This window comes from Oratosquilla oratoria, chromosome 7, assembly GCF_046742065.1.
Source record: "Oratosquilla oratoria isolate Oo_2021 chromosome 7, ASM4674206v1, whole genome shotgun sequence".
NCBI lineage: Eukaryota > Metazoa > Arthropoda > Malacostraca > Stomatopoda > Squillidae > Oratosquilla > Oratosquilla oratoria.
The window spans coordinates 75,249,694-75,272,193 of NC_134783.1; the positions used below are offsets into that span (position 1 = coordinate 75,249,694).

The 22,500-nt window shown below is 39.5% G+C and overlaps 1 protein-coding gene across 1 annotated transcript in view; it reads right to left on the bottom strand.

Moving 5' to 3' along the window:
- Window positions 1-22,500, bottom strand: part of LOC143027219 (uncharacterized) — a 220,102-nt gene that overhangs the window by 53,563 nt on the left and 144,039 nt on the right. The window contains exon 4 of the mRNA XM_076188411.1: window positions 19,261-19,395. Coding sequence (XP_076044526.1) covers window positions 19,261-19,395 — 135 coding nt within the window. The remainder of the gene's footprint in view (window positions 1-19,260; window positions 19,396-22,500) is intronic.

Consider the following 22,500-nt stretch of genomic DNA (forward strand, 5'->3'; position numbering starts at 1 on the left):
CTGTCTTCTGTCCTCTCCCGTCCTTCCTCAACAGACATTCCCCTCTTCTCCAAAGCCACCTTCACCCCATCCATCTCATCCTAAGACGTCCCCTCATGTTCACTTCCTCCACATCTGCCTTCCATACCTCTTTTACTAGTCTTTCTTTACTCATTCTTTCCATGTGTCAAAACCATCCTAATACTTTTTCATCAACCCTATCTCCCAACCCCCTTTCCATCCCTGTTCTCCTCCTCACCTCCTCATTTCTCACTCTATCTAGCCTAGTAACCCCCATCATACTTCTCAGACACCTCATCTCAAACACATTCAAACTCCTTCTCTCTTCCTCTCCTATGCTCCATGTTTCTGCCCCATGAAGTGCTGTTGACACAATCACTCCTTCATACAGTTTCCTCTTAGCATCCATTCCCAAATGTCTATTCCTCATTACACTTTTTAATCCACCAAGGCATTTACTCGCTTCTCAATCTACATATTACCTCAACCTCCACTCCACCTTTTCCTGCCACATTTGCACCCAAGTATCTAAAACTATCCACACTCTCCAGTCGCTCTCCCTTAATACTCACTTCAAGTCTACTGCCATTTTCACCCCTTGTACATCTCATCACCTTACTTTTACCCACATTTATCTTCAGCTTTCTTCTATCACACACTCTCCCAAACTCTGTCACCAACTTCCTCAATTCCTCCTCCGATCCTGCCACAAGCGCAGTGTCGTCCGCAAACAACAGCTGGCTCACCTCCCACTTTTCTCCATTTTCTTTAACCATCTCCAATCCCTGACCCACTACCCTTGCATTTACCTCTCGCACCACCCCATCCATGTACAAGTTGAACAGCCAGGGCGACATAAAGCATCCTTGACGAAGTCCCACCTTTACCTCGAACCACTCACTGTCTCCATTTCTAATCCTGACACAAGCGCTACTACTCTCGTAAAAAACTCTTGACAGCTCCTAGAAGCTTTCCTCCTATCCCGTATATCCGCAAAACCTCTCACAGTGCCTTCCTGTCTACCCTGTCGTAAGCCTTTTCCAAATCCATAAAAGCCCCCCCAAAAAAACATCCTTCCCTTTTCCTATAGCTTTCTCATATATCTGTCTTACCACAAAGATCTGATCTACCCAACCTCTACCCGTCCTAAATCCACACTGTTCCTCACCAATTACTCCCTCTATTCCTCTCCTAATCCTCTCAATCAAGATCCTCCCATAAGCCTTCCCAACTACACTTAACAAGCTCCCTCTGAAACTACTACACTCACACTTGTCCCCTTTTCCCTTGTAAAGTGGAAGTATACAGGCACTCCTCCAGTCCTCCGGCACTCTACCCTCTCTCCAGCAAACATTAAATAACCTCACCAGCCAGTCCACCATCACTGTACCTCCTTTTTTAGACATTCTGCATGGCATCCATCCAGACCAGGTGCCTTACCTGCTTTCATCTTAACTACTGCCTTCACTTCATCCTTCCTTATTTCTTCTTCATTTTCCTCACTCATCACGGTCATTTTCTTAGCATTTCCCACTGCAACTACGTTTCCCTCCCTATCCTCCTTCACATTTAGCAACTCCATAAAATATTGTGCCCATCTTCCCCTTACTGCCTTCTCTTCCATTATCATCTCACCATCTGCACCTTACCTGTACACAGTAAAGGACAATTGGTCCGGGTCTCAATTGTCCTTTACTGTGTACAGGAAGCCTACACACACAGGAAATTACCTACATTTTTTTTAGCAACCATCCGGATAATATTAAATATAGTGTTGCATCAGGCCTATATCTCAGAGCCCTTAGGATTTGCAGTCCACAATTCTTGCAAATAGAATTTGATATTATCAATAAACAACTCTCAAACGTAGGTTATCCGGAATGGTTTTTAATGAAAGCCCTACATAAAGCCAAATCCAATTTCTATAAACCAAATAACTCCAAGGAGAAGTTTAAATGGGGTACCAATAACATCATTGTACCATTTAATGAATCGATCAACTCGGTCTCCAAACTTCTACCTAATAACCAAATTAAATTTGTTTACAATTATCCAAACAATATTTTTAGAAAGGTAGTTAATGTACACCGGAGGGATGATGTGGATCAAAACTCCGGGGTATATAAATTACCTTGTAAAGACTGTGATGATGTTTACTGGGGCCAAACTGGCAGGGATTTGTCCACGAGATTAAAGGAACATAAAAACTCTTTAAGATATGGACAAGTTAACTCCGCTGTGTTCCTTCATGCCAGCCAAAAAGACCATAGATTAGATTGGGATAATGCATCAATTATTTTTAAATCACACTGTAGCTATCGAAGGAAAATTGTAGAATCTTCCCTAATAAAACATCATCCTAACTTTAATACCTCAAAAGGACAGTGGCCCCCAGATTGTATTACGAAGTTAGCGGTAAACAAATTATTGTCAAGAGCGGCCGAACAAAATAGCCCTAAATGTCCTTCCGTGACCCGGCCATTTCAAGGGCATGTAACCTGAGTCCCCCCACTTTGCCCCATCCCCCCCTTTTATGTACCACCTCACCACCCTATATAAACTTGTATCTTAACTTTCTGTAAGCATTCTGCTGAAGAGGACTACAGATAGTAGTCGAAATATACAGTTTCTCTTTATTCCCGTTATTATTTCTCCGATAGTGGGTTTACAGTGAACTTTTATAAATGTGTTATAACATACCAATATCCAATATATACATACATATATATATATATATATATATATATATATATATATATATATATATAATAAAATAAAATAAGATTAAAGAAACTCTAGGAAAAAGGAGAATGTTGAGTGGAACATAACTCGTATATTCATTTACGATCCCTTAGATGTATTCCTCCGCCACGAAAGTAGTGCGCATTTTCCTCATTAGGATCGTAATCATAAATGTTCTTTCTGTGTGTAGTCGTTAAGTTGACAACATCTCCGTAATTGCCATGGCAGTCATTTTTGGTAAGCATTGAAAGAGTAAATTGTTATGTAATGTCACTGTTTGAAATAATATGCAAGAGTTAGTGGATAAGTCATGTTAATTAGTAATATATTTGGTTTCTCAGAATAGCAAAGGATCACGAAGATATGTAATGATGAATGTTGTGGAGGCGGGTAACAAAATCATGGTAGGAATCATGAAATTGAGTTCAATGATTGTTATTGACAAATAGTGTGCTTAATTATTGCATTAATTTGAGAGATTATGAATGCAAATTACAATGTGACACAATTTGCAGAAACCACACCGACTGTATAAGATCAGACCGAAGGGCAACAATAAAGAAGTTTGACGTGTGCGTTATGATTGTTTCCCATCCCTCTGTACCTCATGCCCCTCCACCTTCGGAGACGGCGCTGACACACACAAAGGTTACAAAGGCGGAGCATGCCGACAGGAGACCTTTTGGTCAATAACTAGGTCGGATACGAATGTATATATATATATATATATATATATATATATATATATATATATATATATATAAATGTAAGTGTAAGAATTTTGTCATTTTTGATGTTGTCAATCCCCTTTAGCATCTTAAATACCTGTATCAAGTCACCTCTGAGTCTACGCTTTTTAGGGAAAACAGTTTCATATGTTTTAGTCGATTTTCGTATGATTTATTTTTTATATTTGGAATCAGTTTTGTGGCTCTCCTTTGTACTTTTTTTTAATTTGTAAATGTCTTTAATGAGATTCGATGGCCATATAGAAACAGCATATTCCAAATGTGGACCAACTAACGATTAATAGCTTGTTAATGAGAGATGAGGTTTTGAAGTCAAAAGATTACGCGATCAGTCCTGGAATCTTATTTGCTTTCTCAGAGGCTGAAATACACTGCTTAGATGATTTAAGATCGTTACTGATAATTACCCCTTGATCCTTTTCACTATCCACTTTTGTTAACGAATTTCCAAATAACTTGTAATCGTACTTAGTGTTATTTTTACTTATGTGCATAACCTTGCATTTGCTGGTTTTAAATTTCATTAACCACATTTCAGATCATTGCTGTAATTTACCTAAATCTTCTTGAATATATAATTGATTGAAGTGATCATTTGCCATCTCGCACAATTTTTTATCATCAGCAAATTTGGAGACAATAGATTTTAATCCGTGATCTATATCATTTATATATACTATGAATAGAAGTGGCCCAAGAACGGAGCCCTGAGCAACTCCACTCGTAACATTTTTCCATCTAGAAGTTTTGCCATGTAAAACAACTCAGTTTTCGATTATTCAGCCAACTTCTAGTCCAACTTAATAGGCTGCCACTTACTCCGTGTGAAGCTAATTTAGTAAGTAGTCTTTCGTGGGGACAGTATCAAAAGCTTTTGCAAAGTCTATATATATTAAATCTATATTGTTTCTTTTGTCATAACTCGAGAAGACTGTGTTGTAGAATTCGAGCAAATTAGTCAAGCAAGAACGTTTCCGTCTGAATCAATGCTGGCTATCATTTATCAAACAGTTACTTTCTAAATGATGTTCGATAGCATCTCTGATGATAGTTTCCATAATTTTTCCTACGATTGAAGTCAAGCTTATAGGCCTGTAGTTATTTGGTTTCTTTTTGTCACCTTTTTTGAATATTGGAGTGACGTTAGCTAGCTTCCAATCTCTTGGGACATCTCCGGATATGATGGATTTCTTGAAAACAATTTCTAATGGAACAACAATCTCATTTTTCATTTCCTTTAAGACACTTGGATGCCAACCGTCAGGCCCTGGTGTTTGATTAATTTTGAGTGTCTCTATATACCTTTCAATTTTTTCTTTTGTTATATTTACCGTAGTGAGTAAGTTTACTCTTGATTTTTCACAGATTTTAGTTTGAAGTTCACTTTGAGGTGTTTCGTTTACGAATACTGAGCTAAAATAGTTGTTTAAAATATTACACATTCCTTCGTTTGAATACTCAACTTGACCGTCAGCAGATAATAGTGGGCCAATGTGATTCCTAATAACCTTTTTATCTCTAATGTAACTGTAGAACTCTTTGGGATTCTCCTTGGATTTATCAGAGATATTCATTTCGTATTGTCGTTTTCGTTTTTTTTTTAGTCTTTTTTAAATCTCTCTTTATTATTACATAACTTTGATAGTCTCTTTTTAGCAATACTTTTTTCAGTTCTTTGTCGAGCCATTTTGGGCGAACCTGATTTGGGGGACGTCTGTCTTTAAACGGGATGTAAGTTTGAATCATCTTAGTAAGCGTATTTTGAAATATTTCCCACATCTGATCTACAGGTCTTTCGCTTAAAATTGCCTCCCAATCTATAAGCTGAAGCTCCTGACGTATTCCTATGAACTGAGCTTTACTAAGTTGTGGTCGCTATTTTCAATAGTTTCACCAACCACAACATCGGATATCATGCTTTCACGGCTAGTAATCAATAGATCGAGTAAGTTTACATGTCTTGTGGGTTCTTTTACGTGCTGCACTAAATAATTGTCACCGAGAAAATCTATCAAGCGAGTACCTCTAGGGCCATGTTTAAGGGACATCCAATCAATGTCAGTAAAAATGAAATCACCCATTATTAATAAGTTCCGGTTGCAGAAATTAGACAGTTCTTAAAACAACAGTTTGTCGTCTGCTAATGATAATGTTTTTGGCCTATATAATACACCTACATTCATTTTTTGTCCATTTGTTTGGGTTAATTCTACCCACAAACTATCATATGCATCCTGTTTCACTCTAAAACACAGGCATGGACATTGCTTTTAACGTATAACAGAACATCCCCACCTTTCTTGTGGTTTCTATCCTGATGAAAGTGTTTAAATCCCGCAATATTAAATTCAGCTTCAAACTCTTTACCATTTAACCATGTCTCGGTTATTCCTATCATATCGATATTTTCATTTTTGAAATATGTCTGCATTTCTTGAAATTTATTCCTAATACTACGAGCATTAAAGTACATGGTACTAAGAAACTCGTGATTATTTCTTTTTGACATGTTTTGTATTTCAAAATCATGCCTTACATTATAATTTTGTTCTTTATTGACACATTTGCCCCATCACGGACATCTGGTCCCTCTCGGTCATTTGATCTCTTGTGTACACTTTGCCCCACTAGGCAATCGCGTTCCACACCGGCCATCCGTCGTTCGCTGACATTCTGTCCGGCACCCCTCCCTATATGATATCTTGTACTCCACTGACATTATATCCTACCGTGATATTTTGTCCTCTACTATCATTGTATACTATCGTGATATTTTTTCCTCCCCTATCATTATATCCCATCGTGATATTTTGTCCTCCGCTATTAATATATCCCATAGTGATATTTGGTCCTTTGACATTACATCCTAGTGTAACATTTCGTCCTCTACCGACATTATATCCTAAAATGATATTTTGTCCTACACTGACATATTGCTCTACATTACCTTACTCTGTTTTCCCCAATACACTCTATTTCCCATTCTCTTTGAGTTCCTACTCCCAAAAAAGGAACTAGTTCATTACAAACTCCCACAATGAGGTTTGTAAGAACATCTTTGCCTCTGCGAGTAAGGTGGAGACCATCAGAAGTATAAAGGTCATGACGCCTAGAAAAGAGATACCAAGGATCAAGAAAGTGGTATTCCAGTTGCGTGCACAATCGTGACATCCTCTCATTGATTCCTATGGTTCTACTGTTCCAACACGTGCCAGCGTAGATCCTCGGAAGGATCCCACTCTTGACGCTATACTGATGTTGTTTGAACCTTACTTTTAATTCTTTTCCAGTCTGACCAATATAGCATTTGTCGCAATTTTTACATGGAATTGAATATATAGATCCTTCTTCCTTATAAGGAGAGTTTTTAATTAAAAGACTTCTAACTGTATTGGAGTTCTTAAATGCCACTTGAATGTTGAAATTCTTAAGAATATGAGGTAGTTTGACGAAATTCTCGTTGAAAGGTAGTACAAGTAGGTTTTTTACATTAAAAGTTTTACTAGTTTTTTCCTCGTAGAAATATTTCTTTGCCGATTTAGCGTCAAGAGTGGGCAAATTTCTAATGCTTTATTTATTCACCTAAGGGATTTTAATCATTGCATAGATTGGGAGGGTGCTAAAGAAATTGTTAAAAATAAGTCATATTTGACAAGAAATATAATAGAATCCAGTCTGATCAAAGATACATTTGTCAATAACTTAAATTTAAGTCATGGTATGTATAAACTAGACAATTTTATTGTGAAAAAAGTAGTAGCCCAAACGTCCGCTGCCACGAACGGGTCAGGTCGACATTAGACCCTCACAACCTTTCCGGGTTCCCTCCCTGACCTCATACTCTTTGTATATATTCTTGTGTACTTTTTCTTTTCTATGTACCCTGAGGATGTCTGAATAGACGAAAGCGCTTGGTTATCAGTTTTTCTTTTTCCTTGGTGGTTTTTCCGCATATTTAGAATCACGAGTTTATGTGATTTCTCATGCATATGTATATATATACATATATATATACATATACATATATATATTATATATATATATTCCCTGTGGTGGGGGAAAAGAATACTGCCACCAAGTAATTCCACTTGGATCGTAAGAGGCAAGAAGAAAGGGACGGGGATTGGGACTAGGCATCCTTCTCCTTGTAGCCCCACAGGGGACATTCCCCCCAAAAAAGTAAAGGCATAAGAGGGTCTGGGAGTTTTCCGACCAGCATCCTAAGGTTTGGGTCTTTTAATGTGCGTGGATGTGGTACAGATGAGAGTAAAAGGGAAGAGATAGGTAGTATGTTTGTGAGAAGAAAGATGGATGTGTTGGCTTTGAGTGAAACTAATCTGAAAGGGAAGGGTGAGTGTAAGTTTGGGAGTGTAAGTGGGAGGTTATCAGGAGTGAAGAGAGGGCGAGGGAGGGAAGGGGTGGCTATACTAGTAAGTGAAGAGATAGGTAAATGAGTAGTGGAGTGGAAGGAGGTTTCCTCAAGAATAATGTGGAGGAAGGTGAAACTGGGAAAGGAGATGAGGGTTTTTGTAAGTGCATATGGGCCTGGCAGTGAGAAGAGTGTAGAAGAAAGGGAGGCTTTTTGGATAGATTTAAATGAGTGCATAGAGGGATTTAGGGAGAAATATCAATGTAATAGTACTGGGAGACCTTAATGCTAGGGTAGGAGATGAACCAATTGATGGAGTGGTTGGGAAATGTGGAGTTCCAGGAAAGAATCGTAGTGGAGAGTTGATGGTGGAGATGTGTCTAGAAAGAGAGTTGATGATAGCAAATACAGTGTTTCGGAAGAAAGTCAAGCATAAGTACACATGGGAGAGGGTGGTGGAGGGAAGGGTGGTAGATAGAGCGTTAAAGGACTATGTAGTGGTAAATAGGATTATGATAGGAAGAGTTAAGGATGTACATGTGCTAAGGGGAGAGGGTGGGGGAATATCAGATCATTTTTTGGTGGAAGGTAAGTTGAGAGTGGAGGATAGATGGAGAAAGAGGAAAAGGACAAAAGGTAGGGAGGTGCTTGGAGTGAACTCTTTAAATGAAAAGGAAAAGGAGGAGTACAAGAAGAAGCTGAGAGAGGAGTGGGAGGGAGTGAAGGATAGAGTGGAGCTAGGTGTGGAGGAGGAATGGGGATGGTTCAAGGAGGGAGTCACAAAGTGTGAAAAGATGGTGTGTGGAACAAGAAGGACAGGAGGAAATAGAAGAAAGGGTAGTGAATGGTGGGATGAAAAAACAAAGAAGGTTGTAGAAGAGAAGAACCGAGCTTTTACAGATTGGTTACAAAATAGGACGAGGGAGTCATATGAGAGGTACAAAGAAAAGAAAAGAGAAGTAAAGCAAAAGGAAAAGGAGGCAAAGAGGGGAGCAGATGTGAAATGGGGTAAGAGTATGACAGAAAATTTTGAAAGTAATAAAAAGATGTTTTGGAAAAAAATTAAGAGAGGAAGAGGAGGCGAATCAAGTAGAGAAGAAAAGGTAAAAGGTGCAGATGGAGAGATGATAATGGAAGAGAAGGCAGTAAGGGGAAGATGGGCAGAATATTTTAGGGAGTTGCTAAATGTGAAGGAGAATAGGGAGGGAAAGATAGCTGCAGTGGGAAATGCGAAGAAAATGACCGTGATGAGTGAGGAAAATGGAGGAGAAATAAAGAACGATGAAGTGAAGGCAGTTGTTAAGATGATGAAAGCAGGTAAGGCACCTGGTTTGGATGGATCCCATGCAGAATGTATAAAAAAAAGGAGGTACAGTGATGGTGGACTGGCTGGTGAGGTTATTTAATGTTTGCTGGAGAGAGGGTAGAGTGCCGGAGGATTGGAGGAGTGCCTGTATAGTTCTACTTTACAAGGGAAAAGGGGACAAGTGTGAATGTAGTAGTTTCAGAGGGATTAGCTTGTTAAGTGTAGTTAGGAAGGCTTATGGGAGGACCTTGATTGAGAGGATTAGGAGAGGAACAGAGGGAGTAATTGGTGAGGAACAGTGTGGATTTAGGACGGGTAGAGTTTGTGTAGCTCAGATCTTTGTGAGAAAGCTATAGGAAAGGGGAGGGATGTTTTTTGGGCTTTTATGGACCTGGAAAAGGCTTACGACAGGGTAGACAGAAAGGCATTGTGGCTGTTCAACTTATACATGGATGGGGTAGTACATACATACATACATATACCAAGGCTTTTTCCCCCTTACAAGGGAGGTAGCCAAAAAGGGAAAGGCATAAAATCATTTCCACCCATTCCATCCCTGAATACACTCCACACCCCTCCACCCTCCCTCTTATCTGAGCACCTCCTGGATGACGGGTCATCCCTGCACCTTGTCCACTGCCCTGGGTCAGAAGCAGTGTTGCAAGACACAGCACATCCACAGCAAGGCCGCTTCATTAAATCGGCGACCCCCCTCTCCGTCCCCCCATTGCATAAAATGAGAGGACGGGGAGAAATCCCTTCGGGCTGCGTCAAATTTTGCTCACACATACTACCTCACCCCCCATCCCCCCACCCATTCCACCTCATGCAATCACATCATCCATATACAACCATTCTCCATTCTCCCCTGTCTTCTGTCCTCTCCCGTCCTTCCTCAACAGATATTCCCCTCTTCCCCAAAGCCCCCTTCACCCCATCCATCCACCTCATCCTAGGACGTCCCCTCATGTTCACTCCCTCCACATCTGCCTTCCATACCTCTTTTACTAGTCTTTCTTCACTCATTCTTTCCATGTGTCCAAACCATCCTAATATTCTTTCATCAACCCTATCTCCCAACTCCTTTTCCACCCCTGTTCTCCTCCTCACCTCCTCATTTCTCACTCTATCTAGCCTAGTAACCCCCATCATACTTCTCAGACACCTAATCTCAAACACATTCAAACTCCTTCTCTCTTCTTCTCTTATGTTCCATGTTTCTGCCCCATACAGTGCTGTTGGCACAATCACTCCTTCATACAGTCTCCTCTTAGCATCCATTCCCAAATGTCTATTCCTCATTATACTTTTTAATCCACCAAGGCATTTACTCGCATCTCTCAATCTACATTCTACCTCCACCTTCACTCCACCTTTTCCTGCCACATTTGCACCCAAGTATCTAAAACTATCCACTTCCTCCAGTCGCTCTCCCTTAATGCTCACTTCCAGTCTACTGCCACTTTCACCCCTTGTACATCTCATCACCTTACTTTTACCCACATTTATCTTTAGCTTTCTTCTATCACATACTCTCCCAAACTCTGCCACCAACTTCCTCAATCCCTCCTCCGATCCTGCCACAAGTGCAGTGTCGTCCACAAACAACAGCTGGCTCACCTCCCACTTTTCTCCATTTTCTTTAACCATCTCCAATCCCTGCGACATAACGCATCCTTGACGAAGTCCCACCTTTACCTCGAACCACTCACTCTCTCCATTTCTAATCCTGACACAAGCTCTGCTATCATAAAAACTCTTGACAGCTCCTAGAAGCTTTCCTCCTATTCCATATATCTGCATAACCTCCCACAGTGCCTTTCTGTCTACCCTATCATAAGCCTTTTCCAGATCCATAAAAGCCCAAAAAACATCCCTCCTCTTTCCTATAGCTTTCTCACATACGTGTCTTACCACAAAGATCTGATCTACACAACCTTTACCTGCCCTAAATCCACACTGTTCCTCACCAATTACTCCCTCTGTTCCTCTCCTAATCCTCTCAATCAAGATCCTCCCATAAGCCTTCCCAACTACACTTAACAAGCTAATCCCTCTGAAACTACTACATTCACACTTGTCCCCTTTTCCCTTGTAAAGAGGAACTATACAGGCACTCCTCCAGTCCTCCGGCACTCTACCCTCTCTCCAGCAAACATTAAATAACCTCACCAGCCAGTCCACCATCACTGTACCTCCCTTTTCCAGACATTCTGCATGGCATCCATCCAGACCAGGTGCCTTACCTGCTTTCATCATCTTAACAACTGCCTTCACTTCATCCTTCCTTATTTCTCCTCCATTTTCCTCACTCATCACGGTCATTTTCTTCGCATTTCCCACTGCAGCTATCTTTCCCTCCCTATCCTCCTTCACATTTAGCAACTCCCTAAAATATTCTGCCCATCTTCCCCTTACTGCCTTCTCTTCCATTATCATCTCTCCATCTGCACCTTTTACCTTTTCTTCTCTACTTGATTCGCCTCCTCTTCCTCTCTCAATTTCTTTCCAAAACATCTTTTTATTACTTTCAAAATTTTCTGTCATACTCTTACCCCATTTCACATCTGCTCTCCTCTTTGCCTCCTTTTCCTTTTGCTTTACTTCTCTTTTCTTTTCTTTGTACCTCTCATATGACTCCCTCGTCCTATTTTGTAACCAATCTGTAAAAGCTCGGTTCTTCTCTTCTACAACCTTCTTTGTTTTTTCATCCCACCATTCACTACCCTTTCTTCTATTTCCTCCTGTCCTTCTTGTTCCACACACCATCTTTGCACACTTTGTGACTCCCTCCTTGAACCATCCCCATTCCTCCTCCACACCTAGCTCCACTCTATCCTTCACTCCCTCCCACTCCTCCTTCAGCTTCTTTTCGTACTCCTTATCCTTTCCCTTTTCATTCAAAGAGTTCACTCTAAGAACCTCCCTACCTTTTGTCCTTTTCCTCCTTCTCCATCTATCCTCCACTCTCAACTTACCTTCCACCAAAAAATGATCTGATATTCCCCCACCCTCTCCCCTTAGCACATATACATCATTAACTCTTCCTATCATAATCCTATTTACCACTACATAATCCCCTAGCGCTCTATCTACCACCCTTCCCACCACCACCCTCTCCCATGTGTACTTATGCTTGACTTTCTTCCGAAACACTGTATTTGCTATCATCAACTCTCTTTCTAGACACATTTCCACCATTAACTCTCCACTACGATTCTTTCCTGGAACTCCACATTTCCCAACCACTCCATCAATCGGTTCATCTCCTACCCTAGCATTAAGGTCTCCCAATACTATTACATTTACATTTCTCCCTAAATCCCTCTATGCACTCATTTAAATCTATCCAAAAAGCCTCCCTTTCTTCTACACTCTTCTCACTGCCAGGCCCATATGCACTTACAAAAACCCTCATCTCCTTTCCCAGTTTCACCTTCCTCCACATTATTCTTGAGGAAACCTCCTTCTACTCCACTACCCGTTTACCTATCTCTTCACTTACTAGAATAGCCACCCCTTCCCTCCCTCGCCCTCTCTTCACTCCTGATAACCTCCCACTTACACTCCCAAACTTGCACTCACCCTTCCCTTTCAACTTAGTTTCACTCAAAGCCAATACATCCATCTTTCTTCTCACAAACATACTACCTATCTCTTCCCTTTTACTCTCATCTGTACCACATCCACGCACATTAAAAGACCCAAACCTTAGGATGCTGGTCGGAAAACTCCCAGACCCTCTTATGCCTTTACTTTTTTTGGGGGGAAATGTCCCCTGTGGGGCTACAAGGAGAAGGATGCCTAGTCCCAATCCCCGTCCCTTTCCTCTCGCCTCTTACGATCCAAGTGGAAATACTTGGTGGCAGTATTCTTTTCCCCCACCACAGGGAATTCCCCCACCACAGAAAATGAATACTCAGAGAAATGGTACAGGACAGCAGCAAGGGGTTGGGGGACAGCATAACGGAGGGACAGTCGTATTATAAAAGTGTCATCATTTCTCTATGAACAGATTTTTCCTCTATCATAGACAAAATGATGTGTGGCTCTGGTCCGTAGGGGCGCCCCATATAGACCCTAAATTATCAACTACATGCTACTTTGCCACAATAACAAGCAGCCAATACCCCAGACGGGGTACATACATATATACAGTAAGACGTCGACTTATGACTGCCATTGCTTCCGACCGACCAGTCGTAACTCAATTTGTTCGTATGTCGGACACGTGTTAAATTCTTATAGGAATAGTAGACTATTAAAGTTATAATACACTCAAATGATCTCATATATTATATATATATATATATATATATATATATACATATATATATATATATACATATATATATATATATATAATGTATATATATATATACATATATATGTATATATATATGTATATATATATTATATATATTATATATATGTATATATATATATATATATTATATGTGTATATATATATTGGAAATTGGTATGTTATAACACATATGTAAAAGTTCACTATTAACCCACTATCGGAGAAAAAATGACGGAAGTACAGGGAAACTGTATATTTCGACTACTACCTGTAGTCCTCTTCAGCAGAATGCTTACAAGATGTTAAGGTACAAGTATATATGAGGAAGTGAGGGGTACATAAAAGGTATATAAATTGCCTTGTAAAGGCTGTGATGATGTCTACTGGGGCCAAACTGGCAGGGATTTGTCCATGAGATTAAAGGAACATAAAAACTCCTTAAAATATGGACAAGTTAACTCCGCTGTGTTCCTTCATGCCAGCCAAAAAGACCATAGATTAGATTGGGATAATGCATCAATTATTTTTAAATCACACTGTAGCTATCGAAGGAAAATTGTAGAATCTTCTCTAATAAAACATTATCCTAACTTTAATACTTCAAAAGGTCAGTGGCCCCCAGATTGTATTACGAAGTTAGCGGTCAACAAAATAATGTCAAGAGCGGTCGGACAAAACACCATCAATTGTCCTTCCTTGACCCAACCATTTCAAGGGCATGTAACCTGAGTCCCCCCACTTTCCCCATCCCCTTTTATGTACCCCTCACTTCCTCATATATACTTGTACCTTAACATCTTGTAAGCATTCTGCTGAAGAGGACTACAGATAGTAGTCGAAATATACAGTTTCCCTGTACTTCCGTCATTTTTCTTCGATAATGGGTTAATAGTAAAAAAAGAATATATATATATATACATACATATATATATATATATATAATATATATATATATATATATATATCGTCATACATAAGTCATATATAGTACTCTGAACACGTGTCTCTACAACACGTTTCTCTAAACATCATACTGTTTCATATTTTAAGTTAGGCTTAAATCAGGCACATAATAGCAGTTTCTACAATTGGCATATTATTGAAAAAAATATAAAAATCATAGATTAATACAGAAAAATATAATTATGTACAAAAGATGATGAAAAAAAAAACATTTGTGGAAATACAGTACCAAATAAAGTTTTAAAACAAAGATACAAACAAGATTTATTCGCTGCTCGGATAGCTGCTGCTGGGCTGTGGATCACCCGGGTCAGGTGTTGGTGTGGTGGAAGGAAGGGAAACGGTCGGTGTTGTAGGGGGTGGGGTAACAGTCGGTAAGGTGGCAGCAGGGGCAACGGTAGGAGTGACTTGTGGAGTTGTGCGTTTCATGAACATAGTAAGCTTCGTTTGAATTGATTGTTGTTGTTTTTTATCATAAATTTCATGATATGCATGCACCGCATCGTTTCTCATCCTTTCAAAGGTTCGAAGTTGGGGTCCATTTCTTCCAACTGTTTAAGGTATTTATTCATTGTAGCGAAGATTTCTGATAATCCTTTAGTGGTGAGTTTCCTAACTGGTAACTCCTCTTCTTCTTCCTCTGCTTGTCTTCTCTCCTCTTCAGCCACTCGTTCCTCTTCCAATTCGATGAGTTCTTCATTTGTTAGTTCATCGGATTCTTAATCTAATAATTCTTCCACATCTTCTAATTCACATTCCAATGAAAGTCCTTTTGACACATTCAATATTTTTTCATTAATCTCACTGAGATCCTCTTCACTGTCAAATCCAGCAAAATCATGCGCATAACGTTTGAGACACTTTTTTTTTCAAATTCCATTCATACACTTTTCAGTGACAGCCTCCCATGCAACAGATAGATTCTTGATACACATAAAAACATCGTATTGTTTCCTAAATTGACGTAGGCTTAGTTCTGGGTCGGCATCTATAGCAGCTATTGTTTGGGCGAAAGTGATTCTCAAATAGTTTGTTTTGAATGTTGCAATCGAGCCTTGGTCTATAGGTTGAAGAATTGCTGTGTTAGGCGGCAAATAAACAACTTTCACATTGGGATGAAGATCACCCAAGTAAGGTGGATGTCCAGGTGCATTATCCAACAGAAGTAAAATTTTAAAAGCAATTCCTTTTTCTGACAAACACTCACGGACTTGAGTTATGAAGCAATTCACAAACCAGTCTTCAAAAAGTGGCTGAGTCATCCATGCCTTACAGTTTGATCGAAAGTATACAGGCAAAGTGTGCTTGTTTACATGTTTGAACGCACGTGGGTTTTCTGAATGGTAAATTAAGAACGGCTTCAGTTTGAATCCTGCGATATTCCCGCCAAGCAGAAGAGTAAGCCTATCCTTGTAAGCTTTAAATCCTGGCATTGTTTTAGCTTCTTTATGGATATATGTGCGTTCTGGCATTCGCTTCCAATACAATCCTGTTTCGTCTACATTAAATATTTGCTGTGGAAGATAGCCATCATCTGTAATAATTTCATCAAGCATTTCCACAAACTTTTTAGCTCCTTCTTCATCTGCACTCGCTGCTTCTCCAGTCACACGAACACTATGAAGTTGAAATCTTTTCTTAAATCTTTTAAACCATCCAGTACTTGCAACAAAATCTTGCGTGTATTCATCTCCGGCACGTTCCTTCAAAGTCTCAAACAGACTTTCGCCTTCGTCTGTACGGTAAACAGGCTTAACGGTGTCCTTTTCTGAATTTGGTCTTCCATCCAAACACTTAACAATTTCTCCATTTCATGGATGGGCCCCATACGTTTCTTGGTTATCACAGTTGAACGCATGGGTGCAGAACCTTTCACAGCTTCACGAATTCTTTCTTTGTCTTTCAAGATCGTCGACACGGTTGAATGTGATAACTGCATATCACGTGCGAATCCGTTCATTTTTTTTCCTCCTTCAAACTATTTAATCACATTCAATTTTTGGTCCAGATCAATGTATTTTCTTTCCTTCTTGGCAGACTTCGAAGTGGACAAAGGTAATTTCCTCTTGGGAGCCATCTTAGGGTGTATTTTGTAATAAAACTTTTCAGTGGATACGGAGGATGTTTGCGCTGTGATGAACAAAGCGTGAATGAGACAATGAATGAGTAGCATCACAATCATGCGTTGAGAGATGGAGAGGAGGACGGGAGGGTAGCGCGTGAAAATACGAACTAACAAGTACATATTACAGTTAAAGCCCTTATATCCGGGATCAACGGGACCCTAAGGTATGCCGGATATTAAAAAATTCCGGATACTTGAAGGGATAATAGATAAAGTCACTTACTTTATTTCCTAACCATGTCAGTTGAACACCAACAAAACATAACAGCAGTCACTTTATTCACTAACCATGTCAGTTTTACACCAATAAACCATAAAAGCACTAAATCTAATCTTAACAGTTAAACTGTATGAATTTTGTAATGTTACATACAGTGTACTTCTCGTACTTCCTGTGAGCGCGGCGATCAAACGCGGCGGTCAACAACAAACTACCTAGTCATTATCATTTGTCTCACTGGTCGGTTGTTCACTTTTCTAACCTTATACATCTGTCCACCTTTCATAAACTCTCTTATGTCTATTTGCTTGCAACTTTTGCCTCTCTGTAACAAAAACTCATTCTGAATGCAGTGAACAGCCATGACATCACGCGTGGTCATGTAACTGCATTGTTCAGCAAACTTAACAAAAACTGCTAAACCTTTCACTGCATCTGTCCATGAAACTTTGGGCTCTGGGTCATCTTCCTCTTCACTATCTGCCTTGCGTGGGAGTTGGAATCGATTTGTATTGATTTTATATATATGTAGATTTTCATATATCTTAATGCTTGGAAAAAATATGCCGGATACTTGAAGTTGCCGATTAATAGAATGCCGGATACAAGGGCTTTTACTGCATATGTATATATATATATATATATATATATATATATATATATATATATATATATATATATTATGCAGATGGGTGGTGACGGTCGTAAGATCGAACAGTAGTATGTCGGATAGGTCATAAGTCGACGACTATCTGTACACACACACAAACACACACACACACACGCACACACACACACACACACACACACACACACACACACACACACACACACACACACATATATATATATATATATATATATATATATATATATATATATACTGTATATATATGTATATATATACATATGTATACATAAATACATATATATATATATATATATATATATATATATATATATATGTATACATAAATACATATATACATAAATACATATATATATATATATATATATATATATATATGTATATATATATACACATACATACATATATATACCTACCTACATACATATGTATATATATTATGTTGTATATATGTATATAATATATATATATATATATGTGTGTGTGTGTGTGTGTGTATTCACCTTTAGTCTTTGGATCACGTGCTGGACTCGTGATTGACAGCTATTTCTCTCTAGGAGGAGAGCTCAGAGCTCGTATGACCGATCAATGGGTAATTCTGTGACCTTACACGCACACACACACCCAAGTTCCCACACACGAGAGTTGGAGTAACGACTCGAAGCGCAGCGATACTGAAATTATTTGAGCCCTGGGCAGGATTCGAACCCAGACTGCCGTAGTGATAGTCGGGGACTCTACCAACCACGCCACTGAGTCGTGTGTGTGTGTGTGTGTGTGTGTGTGTGTGTGTGTGTGTGTGTGTGTGTGTGTGTGTGTGTGTGTGTGTGTGTGTGTGTGTGTGTGTGTGTGTGTGTGTGTACATATACTTAATACATATATACATATATAAAGACATATATACATACACATATATGAAAATACATATACACATACATATATATCCATTTTTGTATATATTTATTATTATTTCTATTTTTGTTTCTTTGTAAGACAATCCTTATGTATTTATGTTGAATCACATGTGTCAATTGTCACCTTTTCTTGTTATTATCATTTATATTTTGTTTCTTTGTAGGATATTTCTTATGTATTTATGTTGAATGTCCTTTTATCACCTTGTCAATTGTCATCCTTATGTATTTATGCTGAGTGACATTTTATCACCTGTTTCAATTGTCACCCATTTTATTTATTGTTTTTATTTATATTTTTGTTTCTTTGTAAGATAATCCTTACGTATTTACGTTGAGTGACCTCTCCTGTTTTCTATACTATTGTATTTAAGTTATACTTTGTTGTGACACTATGTACTTTGAAAATGTCTTAATAGACGAAAACGTTCAGTATTCCGATCTTTAATTTCCTCGTGGTTACAAGCAAAAATCTTTATTCACGTGTTTTATGTGATTACTGTTGCATATATAAAGAAAAATACAAACACATGAGAGAGGTATAAACATACATACATACATAGATATATAGATACATATATATATTGAGAGAGTGAGTGAGTGAGTGCATACATGCTTACATGAGACATAGAGAGAGAGAGAGAGAGAGAGAGAGAGTATATATATATATATATATATATATATATATATATATATATATAGAGAGAGAGAGAGAGAGAGAGGTAGAGAGAGAGAGAGAGAGAGAGAGAGAGAGAGAGAGAGAGAGAGAGAGAGAGAGAGAGAGAGAGAGAGGAGAGAGAGAGAGAGAGAGAGAGAGAGAGAGAGAGAGAGAGAGAGAGAGAGAGAGAGAGAGAGAGAGAGAGAGAGAGAGATTGTGAAATTATATTATGTACAGAATCTGCATCGCCCAGACTTACCAGTGAAGTAGACATCGGAGAGTTCGGAGGATGCTGGTTCGGAGATGTCTTGAATGGAAGGTTGTGCCCGACCACCCTGAGCGTAATTCTGAGAGCGACTCAAGTAGTTCACATGATCAGAATCGGGCGTCCAGACTGCGGAAAAATAGAATATCATCAAGACAATTATCACCCATAAGCCACCATCTGCTAATGACAAGTAACAGTTTTCTAAAACTTTGTTATATTCAACGTGTAATATTTTGAGAAATTTAGCTGTACAAGAACAGGATATGTTATGTTCACGAGTAAAATGGTAAATATTTACTGAAAACCTAGAGGAGCCCTAAATGTAAGCACAATAATCAAAAAATTATTCTCTCTTTGGAGAAAGGTGACTAGGAGTAGGAAAAATTAGGAAAAATATAAGTAAATAGATAAACAGATTAAAAAATATATTGTATGAACAAGCAAAGAAACACGCAAACAGATATATAGATAAATAAATAACCAAATAGATAACTAAATAAATGAATGAATGAATGGACGAATCAATCAATTAACCACTCAATGTGATGCTGAAGAGACAAACAGTTGTGATGAAATCTGACAGAAATATATTCTTCATCGCCAAAATGTTCATACCAATGCTATCAAACTGCGCATACACTTGACTTGGACGGAGAGCTGCCAGCCGATAGACGATTTCATTCAGATGTGATACATCTCAAGCTCCCGGATGTTCAATGTGTCATTCTTGATTAAGGCTCACAGTGGAACAATGCCGGGCGTGTCGCAGAACAAAAGCAATGAAATGATAAATATACTGAAGACCCACCAGACTTCTTTGGGCTCCATGGACAATGATGACAATGCTACAATAATCTTGTTTATACACAGAATGTGACTACAATAACTGTTTTGATCCCTGGCAGGTGCTCTTTCTTAGCACTAGAGACATATTTTTTTCTAGGCACGTTTATTTATCGTTCAAAGATGATCGATCATGGCTCAATGATAATCATTACACGATTGTCTAGAGCATTAATTCTTTGTTTTTGAATAGGGGTTGTTTTGCTTCGAGCGACAAAGTACTAGGTTGATCATTTAAACCGAATTTACCAACGCGTTTACCCAACTATGATGCCAGGTAGTAGGATGCACGTCACCCGCCACTGGCTGTGGTAGTAGTAGGCTAATGATTGCACCGAGCAAAACGTACCTTTACTCTGACAGTCGAGATATATTTAGAATAACCCACTTTCTTCCTCACTATGACAGAAATAAATGAACATGCCGATATCAAACATCGAGAAACAATACTGAGTACAATGAACACAAAAGTATACGTAAGGAGCTGGGGTTCAGGTCAGACTCAGGTCAGATTCAGGTCATTCAAGAGCTAAAAAAATAGTTCGTCCTCTTAAACAAGGATCTACGGTAGAGGTATAGTCAGGAAAAATGTCAACATTGAAATCCTATTGTGCTTATTGAACACACACACAAACACACACACACACACACACACACACACACACACACACACACACACACACACACACACACACACACACACACACACACACACACACACACACACACACACACACACACACACACACACACACACACACACACACACACACACGACTCGGTGGCGCGGTTGGTAGAGTTCCTGACTGTCACTACGGCGGTCCGGGCTCGAATCCTGCCTAGGGCTGAAATAATTTCAGTATCACTGTGCTTCGAGTCGTTACTCCAACTCTCGTGGGCGGGGAGTTGGGGGTGTGTGTGCGTGTAAGGTCACAGCATTACCCATAGATCGGTCATATGAGCTCTGAGCTCTCTTCCGGGAGGGAAATAGCTGTCGATCACGAGTCCAAGACCATAGTGAATCACACACACACACACACACACACACACACACACACACACACACACACACACACACACACACACACACACACACACACACACACACACACACACACACACACACACACACACACACACACACACACACACACACACACACACACACACACATTTTTTAAACACATTCTGTCATTCCCACCTGGAGTGCGCGCCAGGCGATCCCATCGGGCCTCGGGAGTCGACTCCGAGCACGAATGAGTGAAGGTCAAGAGCAGGAAATGAAAATTCCTTTTGACACGGGCCCTCGAAACACTTCCTCGAGAGATCGGAGAGATACGTCAGGTACTTAAGAAAAAAAAAATGCAGTCTCATCAACGAAGTCTCATTTCGATGAGGTGTGTTGGTTTCAGTCTCACTTGCACCACCCTATCCGCACCGGGTTGCATTTCTCCGTTAAATAAGCTCCGTCTTTAGGACTCGAACCCAAGGACGCTGTAACCATTGCACCGCGCCTGATCGTTAACTGGAACGCTCTGGAAATTGACCTGACCCTTCCCCCAACGACACGTGCAAGTCGTAACGTCACACACACTTCTCCGTTGATTGCCGCTGTCGCTAGGGTGCTCTGTTCATCTACGCGGGTCTAGGTTCGAGTCCAGCAACTACCGTGCCCGACCCCTACTCCTGCTTCCCCCGCTCCTCGTAAAGACAACAGTTTGCATAAGAATGGAGGAGACTGTAAGAGACCATAAGGCCTACACTAGACAGTACCATGTCCATTACCACCTATCATCTCCATCCATAAATCTATCTAACATTTTCTTAAAACAACTAATTGTTTCAGCACTCACTACATTGTTACCAAGTCTATTCCATTCGTTAACCACTGTATTGGTAAACCATTTCTTGTCTATTACCTTCTTAAATCTAAATTTGTCCAACGTAGATCCATTACTGCGAGTCCTGTCCTGTTGTCTTAATATGATGACCTTGTATGATGAGTATTTCCTCCAGTATGCATTCCGAGCACATCTCATTGTGTAAAGGAATGCAGGAAATAATCCCCTAAAGGAAAATAGCTATCGTAGGAAAATATCCCCCATGGAAAAAATCCCCCAAAAGAAAAAAATCTGCCCTAATGACAAATTGAAACAGTCAAAGGTGAAGAGGAAAATAAGTTGGTTAAGTTAGGTTAAGTTGGGTTAATTTAGGTGAAGTTAGGTTAAGTCAAATTAAGTTAAGTTAGGTCAGTTGACAGCAACAAAGTGGACTTTTTCCTTTGGGGATTTTCTCCTAAGGGGGGTGTTTTCCTTCGTGGGATTTTTTTTTTCGTAACTCCCCTCCCCCCTCGCCCTGGCTCCCAGTTCCCCCTCATCCAGTGCAGGT